This window comes from Panthera leo, chromosome D1, assembly GCF_018350215.1.
Source record: "Panthera leo isolate Ple1 chromosome D1, P.leo_Ple1_pat1.1, whole genome shotgun sequence".
Taxonomy (NCBI): domain Eukaryota; kingdom Metazoa; phylum Chordata; class Mammalia; order Carnivora; family Felidae; genus Panthera; species Panthera leo.
Window position 1 is genome coordinate 1,144,074 of NC_056688.1, and position 17,973 is coordinate 1,162,046.

Below are 17,973 nucleotides of genomic sequence, written 5' to 3' on the forward strand. Positions count from 1 at the left end.
ATGTTTATTTTTGAGAGGGAGAGAGAGAGAGAGAGAGAGTGCAAGCAGGGGAGGGGCAGAGGGAGAGGGAGGCACCGAATTCAAAGCAGGCTCCAGGCTCCGAGCTGTCAGCACAGATCCTGACGTGGGGCTCGAACCCACAAACCGTGAGATCATGACCTGAGCCAAAGTTGGACGCTTAACCACCTGAGCCACCCGGTGCCCTTATATTATAGAAATTATTAAAATCCATATTAAAACAAATCTGGTAAACCTGCATTGGGATTTATTTATTTTTTTTTTTTTTTCTTTTTTTTTCAACGTTTTTTTTTTTTTTTTTTATTTAGTTTTGGGACAGAGCGAGACAGAGCATGAACGGGGGAGGGGCAGAGAGAGAGGGAGACACAGAATCGGAAACAGGCTCCAGGCTCCGAGCCATCAGCCCAGAGCCTGACGCGGGGCTCGAACTCACGGACCGCGAGATCGTGACCTGGCTGAAGTCGGACGCTTAACCGACTGCGCCACCCAGGCGCCCCAACCTGCATTGGGATTTAAAAACGAGTGTGATGGCTTTGCTGCGTGGGCATTGGTGAGCTGAGGAGGTGGAATGCAGGCAGTGGTGGGGGACCCCTCCTTGGGCCCGGCTTACTGTCCCAGATCTGGTCGATGGCTGAGGTCCCATGGAAAGCTCCGATACTTGAGATGCTCCGTGTTTCTTCTTACCCTGTAACTCCTTAGATCCCTTAGACAGAGACCGGGAAGAATCCAGATTTCTCCATCCTTCAGTCTCTTCCCACCTTTGTTTCCAGCGGGAGGTGCTGGTGGAGTTGGTAGGTCCGCGTGCGTGTGTCTGCAGGTAAGTCGGTCCCTGCCCTTCCAGAAGGAGTTGAGAGCACATTAAATCACTTTAGAAACTGTTTCTTTTGCTTGATCGCTGCTGTATATGTTGAGGATCCATGTGTGCCAGGCCCAGTGCTGTATTCTTTAAACAATTAGGATGCGGTCCCGGGCTGAGTTATGCTCCCCATCCTCCTCTCCCTAGTACCTGGGAATGGAAGTGTATTTCTAGGTGGGGCCTTTAAAGAGGTGATGATGGCAAAGTGAGGTCCGGTGAGCCCAAGTGTAGGAGGATTGGTGTCTTCACAAGAGATCTGAATGCAGACACACCCAGAGATAGCAGAGGAATGTGGCCATCAGCAGTCGCGGTGAGAAGCCTCCGAAGAAACCAGATCTTGTAGCCTGTTGACTCCAGAAACGGCGAGAAAGTAAGTTTCTGTTTAAGTCACTCAGTCCGGTTCTTTGTTACGGTGGCCCTCGAAGACAGCAATGTGCGAGAAGCACATTAGCCCGAATCCTGTCAACAGCCATAAAGGAAAATTTGAACATGGGTCTGCCTGGCTCCTTAGCCTGTGCTTTTTGGACAAATTATTCTAGTAAGTTGCGTTAACATTTTTAAAAATTGCATGGACTGTGATCCAGCATAAGAACCAAGTGTTTAAATTTGAATTCTGTGTATTTGAAAGTTTATCTATCTTGGCTTTGTTCAGCTAGTCCATTTTAATGTGTAAGAACGTCTTTCTTGCATTCGGTAAAAATATTGCATGAAGTGTAAGGAAGTGGTAACGTGATTCACATTTTATCTACCTGTTGAGTCCTGTCTGCCTAGATCAGGGTGAGTCGGTTTTAGTCGCTTCCTTTTTGCTCTCCTAACGATGATAATCATAACAGGTGTACTTGAACCAAGAGGCAAATGTCAGATGCTTTGTTAATTGCTTTATTTAATGCTTAAAACCCTAGGAGACTTGTAAACGGTGCAAATTTAGGCTCAGTGAAGTGTAGATTGTTGGAGGCCTGGGTGGCGGTCTACACATGGTACGGATGAGCCTTGAACAGCACACATATACTGTGTGAGACCAGTATGTGTGGATTTTTTTTTTTTTTTTTTATGTTGATGTTTGAGTGCATGCGAGTTGGGGAGGGGCAGAGAGAGAGGGAGACACAGAATCTGAAGCAGGCTCCAGGCTGTCAGCACAGAGCCTGATGCGGGGCTCTAACTCATGAACTAACTGTGAAATCATGACCTGAGCCGAAGTCTGATGCTTAAGCACGTGAGCCACCCAGGGGCCCCTATGCAGATTTTTAAAGTAAGTCACTTGAGGGGTGCCTGGGAGGTTGTTGGTTGAGCGTCGGACTCTTGATTTCAGCTCAGGTCATGATCTCACAGTTATGGACTCGAGCCCCACATGTCAGGATCTGTGCTGACAGCATGGCTCCTGCTTGGGATTCTCTGTCTCCTTCAAGATAAATACACTTTAAAAAAAAAAAAAAATATATATATATATATATATGTATATATGTGTGTGTGTGTGTGTGTGTATAAGTATATATAAATATATATTAGTATATATATAAAATATGTAAGTATAGGACACTTTTTGAGATGTGTGACATCTGTTAGCCATCTGGATATCTTCTTTGGAAAAAGGTCTATTCATGTCTTCTGCCCGTTTGATTCGTTCTTTATAGAGATTGGATACTATCCCTTTATTGGGTCTGTCTTTTGCAAACATCCTCTAACATTTAGTAGGTTGTCTTTTAGTTTTGTTGATTGTTTCCTTCACTGGGCAGAAGGTCTTTGTCTTGATGAGGTCCCAATAGTTCATGTTTGCTTTTGTTTCCCTGCCTTTGGAGACAAGTCTAGTGAGAAGTTGCTACAGCTGATGTCAAAGAGGTTGCTGCCTGTGTTCTCTAGGATTTTGGTGGTTTCTTGTCTCATATTTAGGCCTTTCAACCATTTTGAATTTATTTTTGCGTATGGTGTAAGGAAGTGGTACAGGCGGTGCCTGGGTGGCTCAGTTAAGTGTCCGCCTTCGGTTAGTGTCATGTTCTCACAGCTCGTTGGTTCCAGCCTGGAGCCCGCTTTGGATTCTGTGTCTTCCTCTCTCTCTGCCCCTCCCCCACTCACGTTCTGTCTCTCTCAGAAACAAACATTAAAAAAAAAGAGGTGGTACGGTTTCATTCTCCTGCATGTCAACCATCCAGTTTTCCCGTCACTATTTGTTGAAGAGACTCTTTTCCATTGTGTATTCTTTCCTGCTTTGCCGAAGATGAGCTGACCATATAGGTGTGGGTCCATTTCTGGGTTTTGTAGTCTGTCAATGTCATTGATTTTTGTCTACTGTTGGCTATCAAGGATTAAGTAGGATTAGAGTATGCTGAATTGGAGAACAGAGGTATTTTCCAGGCAGAGGGAGAAATATGAAGAAAGACAAAAATGGATGAGGCATTTTTGGAAAAAGAAAGTGAATACTGAGATGAGAAACAAGGCTGGACAGGCAGGATGGGTACCAGGTTTAAGAGGACTACAGATTAGGGGTTTTGCCAGCATTAATTCTGCCAATCCATGAACACAGGATACCTTTCTGTTTATGTTTTCAGTGTCTTTCCCCAGTGTCTTGTAGTCTTCAGTGTAGAAATCTTTGTGTTTTTTTTGATTAAATTTAATCGCAGGTACTTTGTTTTTGGTGTTATAAATATGGGATCATCTTTATTTTTCAGATGCTTTGTGGTCAGTATATAGAAGTACTGCTTTTTGAGCATTGGTTTCTTATCTCGCAACTTTACTGTGTCCATTAGCTCTAACCGGTTTTGGTGGATCTTTAGGGTTTTCTGTTTATGAGAACATGTGTGCAAATAAAGACTATTGTACTTACTCTTTTCCAATTCTGATGCCTTTTCTTTCTTTTTAACTGCTCTGGCTCGAACTTCTCATCTTGTGTGCAAATAGTGATTACCCCGTCATCCTTCTTTTTCTTTTTTGTTTACTTATTTTTGAGAGAGAGCGTGAGCAGGGAAAGGGCAGAGAGAGAGGGAGACACAGGTTCCGAAGCAGGCTCCAGGCTCTGAGCTGTCAGCACAGAGTCTGACACGGGGGCACGACCTCATGAACTTCGAGATCATGACCTGAGCTCAAGTCTGACGCTTAACTGGCTAAGCCGCCCAGGTGCCCCACCCCCGTCTTCCTTGTGACCCTGATGATAGCCTGTACGCTGTCCACGTATGATAGCGGAAGGACATTCCTTCCAGATCTAATTTAAGGTTTCATCATGAACAGATGTTGAATTTTGTCCGATGCTTTTGTCTAAGAAAACCAAACCTGTATGATCGCAGTCCATTATTGTGGTGTATCACGTTGGTTACGTGCATGTGTCAGAACAGCCTTGCATCCCAGGGATAAATCACAGGTGTCCCGGCAAATGATCCTTTAAATGGGCCGGATTTTCTTTGCTAGTTTTAAAGATTTTCGCATCTATATTCATCAGGGACTCTGCCTTTGGGATCAGGGTAATGCTGGCTTTTTAAAATGTGTTTGTGGGGGGGCCCCCGGCTTGCTCAGGCAGCGGAACACGTGACTCTTGATCTCGGGGTTGTGAGTTCACGCCCCATGTTGGGCATGGAGATTACTTTAAAAAATGAGTTTGTGGGGGCCTGGGTGGCTCAGTCGGTTAAGCGTTCGACTTCGGCTCAGGTCATGATCTCACGGTTTGTGGGTTCGAGCCCCGCGTCGGGCTCTGTGCTGACAGATCAGAGCCTGGAGCCTGCTTGGGATTCTGTGTTTCCCTCTCTCTCTGCCCCTCCCCCTTGCATGCTCTCTCAAAAATAAAGGTAAAAAAAATAAAAAACGAGTTTGTGAGTGTTCCCTCCTTTATTTTTTTGGAAGAGTTTGGGAAGGATTGGCATTATTTCTTCTTTGGTAAAATTTACCAGTGAAGCCACCTGGTCCCAGCTGTTGTTCATGGGGAGATTTTTGCCTAGTGATTCAGTCTTGGTAGGATGTATGTTTATGTTTTTCTTGCTTTTAGAGCTCAGCTCCTGTCTGGGCAGGGACAGACCAGGCTTCCTGGACTGCTGACGGTCTTGAGGATCCGAGCCGGGCAGAACTGCACCAGTCTGCTGCTTCTGCACGTGAGCAGGGATGCCTGTGAACTCGGGCGTTGCAGGTAGGATGCCATCCGACCCCTACAGACCGAAGTGCTACCTGCCACAAGACCTCCCTTCTTTTTTTCTTTAGTGTTTATTTTTGAGAGAGAATCCCGAGCAGGCTCTGCACCAAGAGCCCAACGTGGGGCTCAGTCTCACAAACCGTGAGATCATGACCCAAACTGAAAATCAGGAGTCGGATGCTCAAGTGACTGAACCACGCAGGCCCCCCCAAGCTCTCCTGTGACAGGTTCCAAGTGGTCGAGACCACAATGGGGGTCTCGTAGGTGCAGGGCAGACCCCTCAGTGTATTGCTGGACTGTATTCTGGGGACAGTCATTTTTTTATTTCTAACACAAATATACCTGTTTTTATAATTCTACCCAACTGCATAAAGCAGGGACATGAAAGGAGAATCCGGAGCAGTCCTTCTCAGAGGTTGGTGGTCCTACGAATTCCCCAGGTGGGATCGTTAACACATTGAATCAGGATGTCTGGGTGTGGGTAAGAATTTACCCACTTAAATAGTGTCTTTATTTGGGGCTTTTCATTTCTCTTGAGTTTGTGGAAATGAAAGAAAACCACACACAAACCTCTTAGGTGAAGACAAAGTTTTATTCTAAAAATAGATCTCAGTAACAATGAAATACCAAAAGCTGGTCATTACAAGAAAAAGAAAAAAGAGGTAAAAAATTTGCTTTAAATTTTCCTCCTCAAAAATACAAAATTCTCACCGTACTATATTGCGAACTCTCATTTATCTGTATGCAAATTAACTTTGATGATCCAAAGACATTTAAAGTCACAGATTGGATTCTAATGTATCTTCAAGTAAATACATTCTCCGAGAATGCGATTAAATATTTAAGTAAACATAATTGGGATATGAATTTATGCTTAGGGAAACAGTGGTTCATGTTACCACTTCCCTCTATTTTTGCAGATAACCAAAAAAAGTGACTGCACCCAAGTACTGGTATTTGAAGGTAACAGAGAGAAAACATTAACTACATTATTTCTATCTTTAAAGGCATATGATGACCTGCAGTACTTAAAAAAGTGGTTTCACATCTTCAAAGTGCTAGAGAAGCAAGTATCAGGGAAGACAAGGTTCGACCTCAAGTACTGAACTCTGAAGAATGCAGAAGACAAAAGGAGGAAAAGGTAAAAGGCCCCCATCACTGTATCCATCAAGCGGTTTAAAGACCAGGTAGGCAAGTTACACAATCAGCCCACCTCTCTGTCCTCACCACACTACCCATGGTCACCACCTCAGTTGGCTGCACAGTGACTAGGAAGGATTGTCCTGTATCAAAATTCTTGACATTGTCTGAAGGCCAAAAGCTGGTCCCAGAAGGGCCAACCTCTTCAGTGTAGACGCACCGTCATCAGGACAGCTTAGCTTGTGGGCGGAAAGTGGTGGTACTTGACTTTGCGTAGTCATTTAGTATGACTGAAACAGCTTTTTTTCTTGTCAAAACTTGACCGTGAGTTCTGACTGCTGTAACGTAAACTCGAAAACAAAACTGAACACCCAACATAAGTTGACTAATACTGGTGTCCCGACAATACTGTGCTTTTTCTGTTAACCTAATACAGCCTAAAGTGCCCCTCTACAGGAGAGGAGGGGCCTGAAGAGTTTCTGGTCTTAAAAACTGCTTAAGGATTTGTATTTGGAATAAAGGTTTTTTAGTCTATCCCCAAATCAGATAAAATCAACAGTGCACAAAAATACAGCATCTTCTTCCTGTAGGTCAGTAGCCTGAGGGGTGCCCTCCTGTCCCTGGATCGATCCACACAGCCTTCTAGAGCTCTAGAGAAATCCCACAGGGGCTTACGTTAGTATGTTTACACTACATTAAACCATCCTACAACTCAACCTACAGTTAACTGGTGCGTATGAAACAGCGCAGTTTCCAGCAGCGGCAACACTCACAGTAGGAAGGTAAGCGGACGAGATCGTGAACACGCTGCTACGACGTGCAGAAATGAGAGAGGGAAGAGACAGACTAAGTGCCACAGAAGCTGTAATGACGACACAAGCTCTAACAGGGCTCAGCCACACGTTCTCGTGCTGGGGGCGGGGTGGTGCATTTTGTTTCTCACCCAAGCGTGAAGCTGTAAAACTAAAGTTATGTCGGAGACCTGATTTACTCGGCATTTCTGCGGTGTGGCTTTAGAGCAGAGCCGGCTCTGGGGAGCAGTGAAGGTCTGTGTCGTCGGTACGTGCCGTCACAGTGAGTTACTCCCCCAGCGTGACCAAGACCACAAGAAGGAGAACGGCACTGGTCTGTGTGTTTTTAGAAGTGACTGTAACCACTGCAAATGCTCATTTAAAAACCGAAACCAAACTCTATCTTCGGTAATCCTGAGGAATCTTTACATGCGTATAACGTACAATGTACTATATAAACATGATCCGCGTATACTGTTTCCAAGGAGAATCATCCAAATTCATCGATAGGGCTGTATTGATCTTCCCATTGGTGCCTGGAGTCCCTTAAATGATGGCATCGTGTTCATCGCTGTAATCAAAAGGTAAAATTGTTTTGTATTCGTGCCAAAGCTGTTTCGGTTCATATTTTTAAATAACTTCAAAGCTGCAGAATGAAAATTGTCATTTACGTGAAATTTGTTCAAGTGTCCAGTGTACCATGGGGCGTAAGGGTTCCCATAGTGACCCTCGAATGTCTGCTCTGCCCCTTGTGGCTTCTCGGCCGATAGCCACAGAAATCTACAACAGGCCCCTCCTTCCTTGACCATCCCCTGTGTGTCGGGTGTCACATACCTCATTTTCATCCTCCCGGAAACCCTATTTACGTACTGACTTCCTTTATTCGTTTTTGCAGAGGACCTGAAGCCAAGCAAGCATGTGGGAAGGTGCCCAGAACTGCCGCTCCTGCACCAAACCCCACCCCTGCACGCTTCTCTGTCTCACTGCTACAACTGCTACATGGGGAACGTCTCCAGTTTTGAGCGGGACAGACAAGTCCAGCGTTCTGTAAGAACTCGAACTTCAGAGCAGCTCTTGGCTTCTAAATGTGCTGTCACGTGGCACTAAGAAAAAGGCGCTGTGGTCCGCGGATGGTAAGGTGCACCCTAACTTCGGAGACGTGCCGTAGAGTGGGAACAAAACGAAAGCAGTGCGGACTTTCGCTCGAGTCCGTGAGGTACTTTCTCTGGGGCTCTGTCAACAGACTCCAGGCACAGCCCCTCCCAGGCAGCGGTGCACGGCTGTGTATGTAAAGACTGGCTCCTACTAGCCACAGCCACATGCTGTGTTTGCTTCACTACTTGTAGCCTCATTTACACCAATACACACTGATGCTATAACAAAGTGAGTGGCATTTCATGTCCTATGATCGAGACGTACCTTCTGTTCAGCTGGTGAAATTCATCAAGCACACGTGATAAATATTTCCAGAAACACAGAATCTGGCCAAACACGTCGATGCTCTGAAAGCAAGTGTGCTAAACCAGTTTGAACTAATACATGAGAAGTATTTTCCTACTTTATTCCCTTCAAAGTAACCCGTCCTATGTGTTACTTTGTTAAATCAGCTCCCGACGTGAAAGTTGGTGTGGGACACACGTGTACGATGAGTTAAAAAATTGGGAAAAGTAGCCCTTCGGTGGTATTTACAGTACATTAAGAATCAAAAGAACGAATTGGCTCTTGTATTCTAGTAAGAGTGAAAAAACCCCAAAAGGGACTTAAGCCCTCCAAACAAACAATGGAAGACCCACACAGTTATGGAAAGGGTGAACGTGGTAAGAGCTCTTAACTCACTTGAGGCAATGACTTAGAAAATGAGACCGTGAAGAATTTCTTTAAAACCAGGTTTCTACCAAGGATGTTCCCTTAGTGCTACTGACGAGCACCAGCCACACACTCCTGGTACGGTTACAGGGGTGAGTGAAGAGGGAGAACGTCAGGAAGCGGGACATTTGTACCCGCACGTGCATCCATTTTTTGTTTGCGAGTACAATTCATAAATCTGTGGCCCCCTTTCGGTATTTTGTCACGATCGTGAAAGAAATACAGAAATCCGATCAAAACTCACATGGTTCTGTACCGAATGCCTCTTCGTGAATAGTACGTTTTGCATCCGAAGTACAGAATCGACAGAACTCCCAGGGTTAATACGATGCCACCGAGAAAGCTGCCAATGTCAAATTTCGATCCTGGGTTTTCTTTAGAATTGATAGTTGCTGTGACTAGGAGGAAAGAAAAGTAGGCTTTAGTGGTTTTTAAAAAACATTACAAAAAGCTGCTACTCGAATTTCTATCCAAGGAAGCAGAGCCGGGGAGGAGCTCCCCGGCCGGCCTCCTGCCTGGTGGCCCCGGGGCCCCTCGAGCAGTCGAGCAGTCGCAGAGCTTCCCCCCGCCCCTCCCCCACCTGAGGGTGTTTGTGCCGGGGGACCACAGCCTCGGGCAGCACCCTCTGGGACGGTTTCCTTATTCCCTTGTCCCGGGAAGAATCGGTGCCTTAACCAGGGTGTCTGGACCGCCCGTCTGAATGAGGGCATCTAACGGAAGTTCTCCGTTCGATAAATAGACTGTTGTATCACACCCAGGGCCCTGGTGACATTACAGCGGATTTCAGAACACAAACTGCAGGAATAAGGTTTTAGGGTAGAAAATACAGAAATGTGCGGCAGACACGACGAAGCCCGCCGGTTGTGCTGGCCTTCAAGCGGACCTGAACTTGGAAAACCTTGAAGGGACGATGCCAAGGTTCCGAGCTCGTGGTTTCACGTTCTATCTTAAGTCTAAGCACAAAGCGTGCTGGCCGACACCGTATGTGTGGCCGCGCCCGTGACACCCAGGAGCCACCACCACCGTGAGCACGCTGTGGGGGTGGAGGCCCCGCCCAGGCGCACACGAGGGGCCCGGACAACCACGCGAAGGACCATCCGGGTAGGACTTCCTCCTCCAGTCACATGGCCTGGTTCAGGGGAAACCTGCCTCCTACCGGGACAAGGTTGGCAGCACCCACACGGTGATTTGTGTACACGACACGGTCGTCCGCACTCCCGCCAGAACGGAGCCACGCAAGTGCGGCATCTGACACCGGCTTTGAGCACGGAAGGGGCTCAGCTCCCATACGTACTTGTCACGGGTGAAGGCACGGAGGTGGCCGAACGGTTGTGGGCCGTGGTCGCGGTGGACGGCGTCTGGGACGCGCTGTGGGAGACGTGGGTGGCGGAGGTCGTATTCTGGGAGGCCCCCCCTGTTGTGAATCCGGGTGCTGCTGTGGGCGTCGAGGTGCTGACATTGTGTGTCCTGAGGACGTGGGACAGGGCGGGCGTGGGGGCTTTCGTCGTGTTGGGGGGCGCACCCGTGTGGCTGGAGGTCACCGTGGTGGCGTTGCCTGCGAGAATGAGACACATGAACATGTCACGTGCCCGTGACACAGGACCCTCATCTCTGGGAAGGGAGTTGACGGGAGGGCAGAGACGGCGCGAGTGGTGGGTGGCCGGGAGCGCGCACCCCATGCGACGTGGCCGGCCGCGAGCCCGTCAGGGGTGACGCCCCCCCCCGGCCCCCTGCCCCCCGGGGCGTGGCCGTCGGGACGACCTCCCACAGCTGCAAGCTCCAGACGCCCCTGAATCCTGGAGACCCCCGTTCGCGCCTGGGGCGGAGGCCTTCACGAGGACGATTCGGACCCGTGCGCACCGAGCACGTGTCCCGGGTCCCCGCCCCGGCGACGGCAGCGCCGGCTCACCCCACGCGCACGCTGCCGGGGACCGAGACATTCCGTCCTCTCTCCGCCCCTTCGCACGGCCGTGCTGATCTCCGCCTGTTCCCTGTCCTCGGGCTCACCCGCGGCGCTGCCGTCCCACGGGGCCTGTCTCCACCTCTCAGCCGGCCCGGGGAGAGCGACTCGGGCCGGGGGTGTCGCGCTCCGTCACCGCCGGAGGGGACTGCCGCCGACAGGAACACCCTTGCCTCCAGTCTGCTGGACTTTTTCTTCGAAGACTTGCGGACACGCCAGGCTCGCGTGTCTACCGGCTTCCCGGTACCTCCCCGGGCGCGGGTCCCTACTGTGCGCTCTCGTCCGCGCCGTGTGACCCCATTTTTTTAACAAGGCCCAAGGAACACTGCTGTGCTATGTACACCGGTGAACCAGTAAATTCTCATGATTCCGAGCGGGGGACACAAGTGGCAAGAACCTGAGCTACTGTGGGTGCTCTGTGCTCAGACGACACGCTTCAGGACGGACACGCTCGCTTTTGTTCTAAACCGGTGCGTGCGTGCTATCGCGGTGGATTCGACACGGGGAAGAGCTCGCGTTTCTATCGCATTTTCAGCCCAGCACGATCTGTGCGCAGTCCACCAGGAGGCACGGCGCGACACGCGTGCCTGCCCCGCCCCCGCCCAGAGACCCGGCCCCTCGCTGCGCCAGGTCACCCGAGCAAAGACGGAGCCGCGACGGCGCAGTCTTTCCAAGTGAGAAAATCCAACCGTGTTCAAGAAGCGAGCAGCTGAACATTTCTGCAAATGGACACGACAGGCCCCTAGGCTTTTTAACTGTCCTGATGCCCACGAGCGGCACCGTGATCCCAGGAGGCCGGCGAGGAGCTCCCGTCCAGTGACACCACGCCCTCGTGCGCCCATGTGCACTTGCGGGTCTTCCGGCCCCCGAGGGACAGAAGCTGTGCGGGTGTGGGTGGCGCCCGGGGCAGGCCAGGGGCTCGCAAGGTCCAGGGCTCCGGGCACGGAGCAAGCCCCGGGACGCAGCACACTGCACGAGCACGCACTCTTACTGCGTTTGCAAGTTGCCGAAAATAAATCTGTGAGGTCGTCATCACAAGGCAAAACCCCGTGACTGCGCTCGGGGCCTAAAGCTCGGACTTCCTGTGGGGACGGCTCTGCAAAAACGCACAGCTGCTGGCGCACAGCCGGGACCGGGTCTCACTAAAAGTGCCGAAACGAGACGCTGTCGAGGCACACACGGTCGTCACTGGAGGGAGCGTGTGTCCGTCCGCTCGCCCCTCTGCTCAGGAAGGAGCAGACGAGAACGCTACCCCAGCTTCAGACCAAGCAGGAGAGCCTTCGGGGGAGCAGCCCCTGGACTTGTGGGGACACAGAGACTGAGTGACTCTGGCCTGACGAGGGCCCGGTCCCGGCGGTGAAGCTCAGAAAGCGGAGCTGGGTGTAGACTGTTCACACCGACGGCAAAGGCGGTATTTCCCACGACCCCGGTCTGGCCCCCACCCCTGCCCCACGCAGCCCCCAGGCCCTGCACAGTGTACACAGCTCGCTCCCCCCCACCCCCCACCCCGCACCCGGCTGCACCTGCCCCACGTGACTGCCTTGTGGCAACACTCCGCAGAGGGAGGAGGGTGACCGGCGGGGAGGACACAGGACCCGGGCCACGGGTGTGTGGAGTCCGAGTCAGGAGGAGTCGGGCCCCAGCCGGGGGAGGCCCAGGAGTCCACCTCGGCCCGAAGCAGGCATCCGGCCTCCTAGCCCACCAGCGTCCAGTCCTGCGATGTGAGGACGACGAGAGCACAGCAGCCGGCGATGTCCCCTCCCCACCGCCAGCCCCGATGCTGCCGTGGCCCAGCCTGGCAGAGGGGGTTAAGCCCTAGGTTCGGATGACCACGGCTTCATCATCTTAGGATTATTCTGGAAGGCAGAGGCACCCGAGGTCCAGGTCAGCGCTCAGTGGACACAGCTGTGGGGGAAGGGCGTGTTCGACCCATGCCAGCTGCTGCTCCGTGGGGCGGGCCCAACTCAAAGGGACACCCTCGCCCCAGGACCGCGGGATGTCCCACACACTGGCACACAGGATCCTTACGTGGGATCGAGTCACAATGAGGTCACTGGGAGGGATCTCATAAAAGGAGATTCACCCTCTTGCCTCTAGAAAACACGGTGCCACACAAGGGTCTACGAGAGGCAACAGAGATAATTTAGGTTGAGCAAGTATCACAGTGCCTGTGACAGAGGGAACATCAGTGAGTCATTATTCCTTTTACTTTCATTTTGAGAGAGAGAGAGAGAGACCAGGAGAGGGAGGGGCAGAGGGAGAGGAAGACAGAGAATCCCAAGCAGGCTCCTCGCTGACAACACAAAGTTCCACACGGGGCTTGAACTCACAACGAGATCATGACCTGAGCCGAAATCAAGACTCAGATGCTTGACTGAGCCCCCCTCCCCCAGTTGCACCAATTTTTACCCTTTTTTGAGCATGAGCTTCAGGAGCTGTATGTATTTCCTGCACCGAGCTGCACCGTCACATCCCCTGTCCCCAGGGTCACCACCAACGCCATCTGAACATCATCGTATCAAAGAGGGTGCCGGGGTTCTTCAGTTCATCGAGACAATTACCCAGGACAATAATGTGAAACCAGGCCAGTGTCCAGGACCACTGACAACAGGGACACCGCGTCCACCGTCTGGATTTACTTGGCTGTCTCCTTACGGCTCTGCTCAAGCCACTTCCCTCACTCCTGCAGCCTTGGGTCCAAGGGTATAGCTAGGTGCCATGTTTTCCCTTTAACCTAACAATTTCAAGGTTGAGGGTGACCGTGTGTTTTCATCAGGGCATCAAATACACACTTAAAGTGCAGTGGAAAATACACATGGAGACTCTACAATCACATTTAGTTTTAAATGGGACACTGGTGCCTTTTCACTTCGTGTCTCTGAGTGGAGCTCACCCAAAGACAAGGACTGAAAGTGAAGGGACGGGAAAAGGTATTCCGTGCAAATGGAAACTAGAAGAAAGCTGGGGTAACCACACTTAAATCAGATAAAACAGACTTTATTATTATTTTTTTTAATTTTAAGTAGCCTCCATATCCAATGTGGGGCTTGAACTTACAACTCTGAGATTAAGAGTCACGTGCCCTACACACTAAGCCACTCGGGTGCCCCCAAAATGGACTTTAAAACAAACAATGTAATAAGACAAAAAAGGGCACTGAATAAAGATGTCATTTCAACAAGAGAATAAGATATTTGTGTGTATTTAATGTACCCAACATAGAGAAGTGAAATGTATAAAGCGGCCATTAATAGACCAAAAGGGAGAAAGAAAACCAATAATAGCAACCCTATTTTCATTAAGACAGATCAACTAGGCAGGGAAATAAGAAAAATATTGACCTTAAACAATGTTAGACCAGGTGGACTTCACAGATAGACACATTCTTCTCAAGTGCACGTGGGACATTCCCCAGAATAGATACTATGTTAGGCCACAAAACAAGTCTTATTAAAAAACAAAAACAAAAACAAAAAAACATACCAAGCATATATTCCAGCCATAACAGTATGCAACTAGAAATCAATTAGGAGAAAACTTGAAAATTCACGAATACGTGAAGTTTAAATTTTTTTTTTTTTTAACGTTTATTTATTTTTGAGACAGAGAGAGACAGAGCATGAACGGGGGAGGGTCAGAGAGAGAGGGAGACACAGAATCTGAAACAGGCTCCAGGCTCCGAGCAGTCAGCACAGAGCCCGACGCGGGGCCCGAACTCATGGACTGCAAGATCATGACCTGAGCCAAAGTCAGACGCTCAACCGACTGAGCCACCCAGGTGCCCCAACGAATACGTGAAGTTTAAGCGACATGCTACTTAACAATGCTTCAAAGAAGAAATCAAAAGGGAAATCAAAGTATACCTGAAGACAAATGAAAATGCAAGTACGACACACCAAAACGAATGGGATACAGCAACAACGGCTCTACGAGGAAAATTTACAGAGATGAACGTCTACTCGAGAGACAAAGTTCCAAAAGCAACAACCTACCGTTATAGCTCAAGGAACCAGAGAAAGAACAAAGGCCAAGGTTAGGTGAAGAAAGGAAGCAACAAAGATTACAGCGGAAATAAAAATGGAAGAGAATGAAAAGCCCAGTGAAACAAAGAACTGATTCTTTGAAAGGATGAACACAATTAACAAACTTTTAGCTACAATCACCTAGACAGAAAGGACTGAAATAAAATCAGAAATCAAAGAGATACATGGATACCACAAAATCAGCAAGAACTGTAAGAGACTGCCAGGAGCAATTATCTGCCAAAAAAATCGGTCAACCTACAATAAACGGATAAATTCCTAAAAACACACAACTTTCTAAGACGAAAGCATGAGAAGATAAGAGAATCCGAACAGACCAGATCAGACCTATCACTACTAAGGAGATCGAATCAGTAAAGAAAACCTCCCAACAAACCACAGTCCAGGGCCAGACGGCTTCACAGGCTGAGTTCTGCTCAACATTCAAAGAAATAACAACACTCCTTCTCAAACACTTTCGGAAATATAAGAGAAGGGAATACTTCTCAACACATTTTACCAGGCCGGCATTACCCAGATCCCCAAACCAGATCAGGATGCCACAAGCAAAGAAATGTAATACCATTATCTCTGATGAAAATAAATGCAAAAATCTCCAACAAAGTATTAGCGACCCATATTCATCAATATATTAAAAGGATCCTACACCATGATTAAGTGGGATTTTTTTCCAAGGATGCAAGGGATGCTTCAGCATCTCTGAATCAGTTATACACCACATGAACAAAATAAAGGTTAGAAATCTTATGATCATCTCAACAAATGCAGAAAATGTACTTGATAAAATACAACATCTGTTAATGATAAAAACTCTCAAAAAAGTGGGTATAGAGGGAACATAACTCACACAATAAAGGCCATATGTAACAAACCCAGAGCAAACTTCATACTCAATGAAAACTTCTATAAGCTCAGGAACAAGACAAGGATGCCCCTCTTGCCACTTTTATTCAGCGGAGTATCAGAAGTACTAGCCAGAGCCATTAGGCAGAAAAATAAAAGGCAAATTGGCAAAGAAAAAGTAAAACTGTCGCCATCTACAGATGGCATATTACATACAGAAAACCCTAAAGACACTACCAAAACAAGTGTTGGAACTAATAAACAAATTCAGTTAAGTTGCAGGATACAGACATCGCTATGCAAAATCGGCAGCATTTCTAAACACTGACCAAGAACCTGCAAAAAGGCAAGTTAAAAAAACAATTGTAGTTACAACTGCATCAAGAAAAAAAAATACCCGGGAATAAATGTAACCGGGAAGGTGAATGACAGTAAACTGTAAAACACTGATAAAAGAAACTGAAGGTGACACCAATAAATGGGAAACTATTCCATGCTCATGTACTGGAAGAATTACTATCGCTAAAAAATCCATTCTGCCCGAAGCTGTCTATAACCCAACGCAGTCCCAATCAAAATTCCAATGCCATGTTTCACACAAAGAGGAAATCCCTAAGTTTGTATGGAATCAACAAAAGACCTCAAGTAGCCCAAGTAATCTTGACAAAAAAGAACAAAGCTGGAGACATCAATTTCAAACTGTATTTCAAATCTGTACTGATCCAGGCAGCGTGTATTGGCATAAAAACAGACATCTAGATCAAGAGAACAGAAGAGCCCCAATAAACCCATACACCTGTGGTCAATTTCTAACAAAAGATAAAAAAAATATACCATGGGGAAAACAGCGTCTTCCCCAAATGACGCTGGGTGAGCGGAAACACTAGCTTACACCACACATACAAATTAACGTGAAATGGATTAAGGATTTAAATGTTAAGACTTAAGCCACAAACTCCTAGCAGAAAACATAGGCAGTACACTCCTTGACGTCAGCCATAGCTATTGTTTTTTTTTTTTTTTTTTTGATCAGATACCAAAAGCAAAGGCAACAAAAAAGCAAAAATTAACAAATGGGACACTGAACTAAAAAGGTTCTGCACAGCAAAGCAAACCGTCAATAAAATGAAAAGGCAACCTATGGAATGAGAGAAGATATTTGCAAATCATTGCATAAGGGGTTAATATTCAAAATACATAAAGAAGTCATTCAACTCAACAGCAAAAGAAAAACAATCCAATTAAAAAAAAAACAGAGGCTCTGAAGAGTAATTTTTCCACAGACATGAAGATGGCCACCAGACATGAAAAAAAATGCTCAACGTCACTCATCGTCAGGGAAATACAAATCAAAACCAAAATGAGATACCCCCTCACCCCTGTCAGAATGGCTCACATTAACAACATAAGAAACAACAGGTGTTAGCAAGGATGTGGCTGAAGGGGAACCGTCTTAAACCATTCGTGGGAATGCAAACTGGTGTAGTTGTTCTGGAAAACAATATGGAGGTTCCTCAAAATATTAAAAATAGAAATACCAGGGCCGCCTGGGTGGCTCAGTCAGTTGAGCATCCGACTTTGGCTCAGGTCACGATCTCACGGTTCACGAGTTCGAGCCCCACATCACGTTCTCTGCTGAGCGCGCAGAGCCCGCTTCGGATCCTCTCTCCCTCTCCCTCTCTCTCAAAAATCAACAAACATAAAAAAATAAAAATAGAAATACTCTATGATCGAGAAATTCCATTTCTGATTACCCTAAGATAACAAAAACGCTAATGTAAAAACGTATATACACTCCCATATTTATTGCAGCATTACCTACAATAGTCAGGGTATGGAGACAACCTAAGTGTCGGTTGACAAGTAAAAAGATAAATATGACGTGGTGTACGTATACGATGGAATACTATTCAGTGATAAAAAAAACCTTGCCATTTGGGATACATTGGTGGTTCTAAGAGGTGGGCTGGGGTTGGGGAGGGAAGGGGAGCAAAATGAATCTAGAGGGTCAAAGGTACAAACTTCCAGTTATAAAGTCAGTCAGTCAAGGGAATGTGAGGCACAGCAGGGTGACCGTACTTAATAACACCAAATTGCATACTTGAAACATGCTAAGAGTACGTCTTAAGAAAGCTTCTTCTTATGATGCCAACTTCTAACTATGTACGGTGGCAAAGGTTAACCAGACTCACTGCGATCATTTCACCATGCAAATATCGAGTCATTATATGTTGTACATCTGTACTTAAATGTTCACCGATTATACTCAAAAAACAGTGCTGAAACTATAAATAATCATATGCAATAGTGTTTAAGACAAAAGTCATAACCAGAAACGTTTTAAGAAA

At 47.6% G+C, this 17,973-nt stretch overlaps 1 protein-coding gene across 1 annotated transcript in view; it reads right to left on the minus strand.

Moving 5' to 3' along the window:
* Positions 1 to 5,555: 5,555 nt before the first annotated feature.
* The window catches only part of TMEM123 (transmembrane protein 123), a 58,493-nt gene continuing 46,075 nt past the window's right edge, over positions 5,556 to 17,973 (minus strand). The window contains exons 3-5 of the mRNA XM_042907124.1: positions 10,074 to 10,334; positions 9,024 to 9,177; positions 5,556 to 7,484 (exon numbers count right to left, since the gene is read on the minus strand). Coding sequence (XP_042763058.1) covers positions 7,460 to 7,484; positions 9,024 to 9,177; positions 10,074 to 10,334 — 440 coding nt within the window. The 3' untranslated portion in view covers positions 5,556 to 7,459. The remainder of the gene's footprint in view (positions 7,485 to 9,023; positions 9,178 to 10,073; positions 10,335 to 17,973) is intronic.